The 3,082-nt window shown below is 53.7% G+C and overlaps 1 protein-coding gene across 1 annotated transcript in view; it reads left to right on the forward strand.

The window, feature by feature from the left end:
• Positions 1-2,069: 2,069 nt before the first annotated feature.
• Positions 2,070-3,082, forward strand: part of LOC127749787 (uncharacterized) — a gene marked incomplete at both ends in the record, with an annotated part of 6,042 nt that continues 5,029 nt past the window's right edge. The window contains 1 exon segment of the mRNA XM_052269466.1: positions 2,070-2,255. Within this exon segment, the coding sequence (XP_052125426.1) occupies positions 2,070-2,255 (186 nt within the window).

Raw genomic sequence — 3,082 nt, forward strand, 5'->3', positions numbered from 1 at the left:
AAGCTAATCTTCGGCCTACAAATTCCATTTAAATTTTGTTGATCTTAGAAAAACAGGGAGTATGTAGTGAGCTCGAGTGAGCCACACATTTATCGCCATACGACATTAATTTTAATACTCGTTTAGGTGAGAGAGAAGAAGGGTCACTTCATGGCGATAAGCTGAACCCGACACCCGCCCGCACAGCGCTCGAGTAGTCGTAAAAGCCCCCCCCTCCCCCCCATCCTGTCCCGCGCCGAGCCACTGCCTCGCTCGCTGCCTCGCCCGCCTGGCCGGTGGATGCTGATGACTCAGGGGGTACACGAAAATCTGACCGGGAAACATCCTGACGAGACCTAAAGGCTTTCGCGTTCGCGCTTAAGCGCACGCGAAGCCTAACAAGCACTGAGCGGCTCTTACGTTGTGGGTATGGAAGGCTGGTGCTCCAGGCTAGTGCTGAGCGAATGTTCAAAATCGAATCGAATCGGGCCCGAGTCAAAGCCGAATCACAACGATTCGACCCCGAAAGGTTCGAAATTTCGAATCGGTCACGATTCGCCACCGAATCTTCCCGGTTAAGTATGCAACTTTAAAAAAGAGCGCACGAGCCGCGTGAGAGCGCCCTGGCAATGAGATGCAGGTTTTTCATACGAAGCACAGACACGACGTCATTTTTTTCATCGGGAGAATTTAAGGAAGGGGGGAGGGGCAAAATTTGATTCGATTCGATTCTTTCGCGAATTTAGAAAGATTCGATTCGAAGAAAATTTGAAGAGATTCGATTCGAATCAAAAAACTTGATTCGCACAGCACTACTCCAGGCCCAGGCTGGAGCTACGGCCAGAGGCATCACCGCGTTGACCGCCGACCATGCGTTCGCTCGGGATGTGTTAGCGCATTTCTCGGGGTTCCCTCTTTTCCATTTTATCTGCGGGCGGCCGAAGTCGAACACGCGGTGGGCGTGTCGCTCGCGAAAACCTTAAAATATTGAGGCACGCAGACTGTTGTTGTGGAGCCTAGGACTGCAGGCAGGGAGGCGGGGGATGGGACGCAGTTTGCACGTCCGTATGCCAGGCGCGGGGACGGGTTGCACAAGGCTTTGTTCGCGTCGGGGAGCAGGCGAGAAGAAGGGGGGGGGGGGGCGGCACAGAGCTGTCGAGCGAATGAGTTTTCCACTATGCGAACACGCGGCTGACTCGCAGAGTCAGTCAGGCCCTCCGACAATGCCGAGAACAACGTGCTCCCGGGAAAAGTATGCTTTTATAACGATTAGCAGAATCCCAATCCCTTGCATTCAGCAAAGTTGTTACTATCTATTGTATCAAGATAAGCTAACCTGGGGGCTGTATCAGAAAAATAAGTTGGACATAGTGGGACGGCGAGGAAATGTCACAGCCACGAAAAAGTTACACAGTGAAATTGAAAAGCAAGTCGCGGCCTTCTTGTTATTGCATTAGTTGGAAACCCTTGTGCGAATTCCGCTCACTTCAGGTGTGTGAATTTAAATTCGCACACTTGGTACGGTGAAGGTGTGAATTCCCCTTCGAATGTCACACACTTGCAGAAATAAAAAAAAAATCACACGGCCACAAGTGTGCGGCATATTCACACACTTTGGTTTTCCTGTGTGGATATAGCTCTCGAGAGCCGTGGCCGGCCGTGCCCGGGACGGTCCGGTCCCAGAGATGATGGCGCCGTCCCTTGGCCGTGCCGCCGGCCCGGGCCCGCCCTGCCCTGCCGGCTCCGTAAACCGGCCCGTAAACACACACTATGTGTTTGTGGAGCGGGGATGCCGCCCTGGCTCCGCCCTGGCTGCGGGCCGTCCCCGCCGCCGCACCGGCCGAGCCCCGCTCCCAAGGCGAGCAAAACACCTCCACAAACACATGACTCCTCCTCCTCCTGCTCCTCCGCCTCCTCCTCCCCGCCAACCATAGAGCGCGACCGTGCCGCCCGCCTGCCCACTAACCGCCTTTACACTCTTTGCCCCGTTACTCACATTTTTATGTAAGTTTCGTAATAGTTGTTGTCTCTTTAGTCATGCCTCTCTCTCTCTCTGACTCGGTGTGTTTTTGTGCTCTCTCTGTTCGCAGGGCGCGCGCGAGGCCTGGCCTGCGCATCCTCGGCGCCGAGGCGAGCTCGGACCAGTGGAACGTAAGCGTGGACATGAACCCCAAGCACACGGTGGCCACCGTCACCGCACTGCGCCGCCCCGCCAACATCGGGGGTCAGGACCAGGAGCAGCAGCCAGCCGACCAGCCCGCCACCACCATGCCAGGGTAAGTAGTCTGCTGCGAAAGGGAAACTATCCTCGTAAAATTACAACATTTGTTGTAATTTTTATTTATTTACAATATATTATGTTGTAAATTTGCGACAACCCATTCTTGCATGGCGATCAATTCCACATCGATGCAAAGTGCTTGCACATTTACTATTTCATACTGTAATTTTACTACAAAAAAGCTTGGAAAATTTTCCTGTAAACCTGGTCCTATATTTTTCAGTAAAGAGGGGAAATAACGAAAAAAGTATAAAGGTGAGCGTTTCCGACGCCACTAAACTGGATGCTAAATTTTGGTTTTTATTTTAAGATTTTTTCCTTTGTTGTTGTTTTCCTTGCTGTGTGTATACAACCCGTCGAGCATGCAGAGTGGAGCGCCCTTCGGGTAGCCTCCCCGCCGGCCGCGGCTGCTCGGCGGGACAGTATCGCTCGGGCCGCAGGCGGCTTGGTTGGCGCCCTGCCTGCCCTGCCTATGCTGCCGCGCCCGCAGCTGCGGCCCAGCAGCAACGCCCCTTCGGACCGTCACTCGCATATTGACGCTTTTAAAAATTGTTGTAAAGTAAGTCGTGAATACGACCAGAGCAATTATGCGAGTGTTGTGCTCGTTACTCGCAATTAGGAGTCGCCAAAGCCGCGCTCGTATTTATGCCGGATCGATTGAAAGCGCGCGCGACTCCCGCCGTGACTCGTTACCAACGCATCAGCCCCTCAGCCGGGCGTTCGCTCGCCTTTCTTTTGTATTCTTTATTTTATCCTCGACTTGGTTTTCTTCCGACCCCCCGCCCTTTCTGCCCCTTCTGGCTCCACCCCTGCCCCCCCCCC

Source organism: Frankliniella occidentalis, unplaced genomic scaffold (genome assembly GCF_000697945.3).
Source record: "Frankliniella occidentalis isolate FOCC.00 unplaced genomic scaffold, Focc_3.1 Scaffold93, whole genome shotgun sequence".
In the NCBI taxonomy this organism is placed as follows: Eukaryota; Metazoa; Arthropoda; class Insecta; order Thysanoptera; family Thripidae; genus Frankliniella; species Frankliniella occidentalis.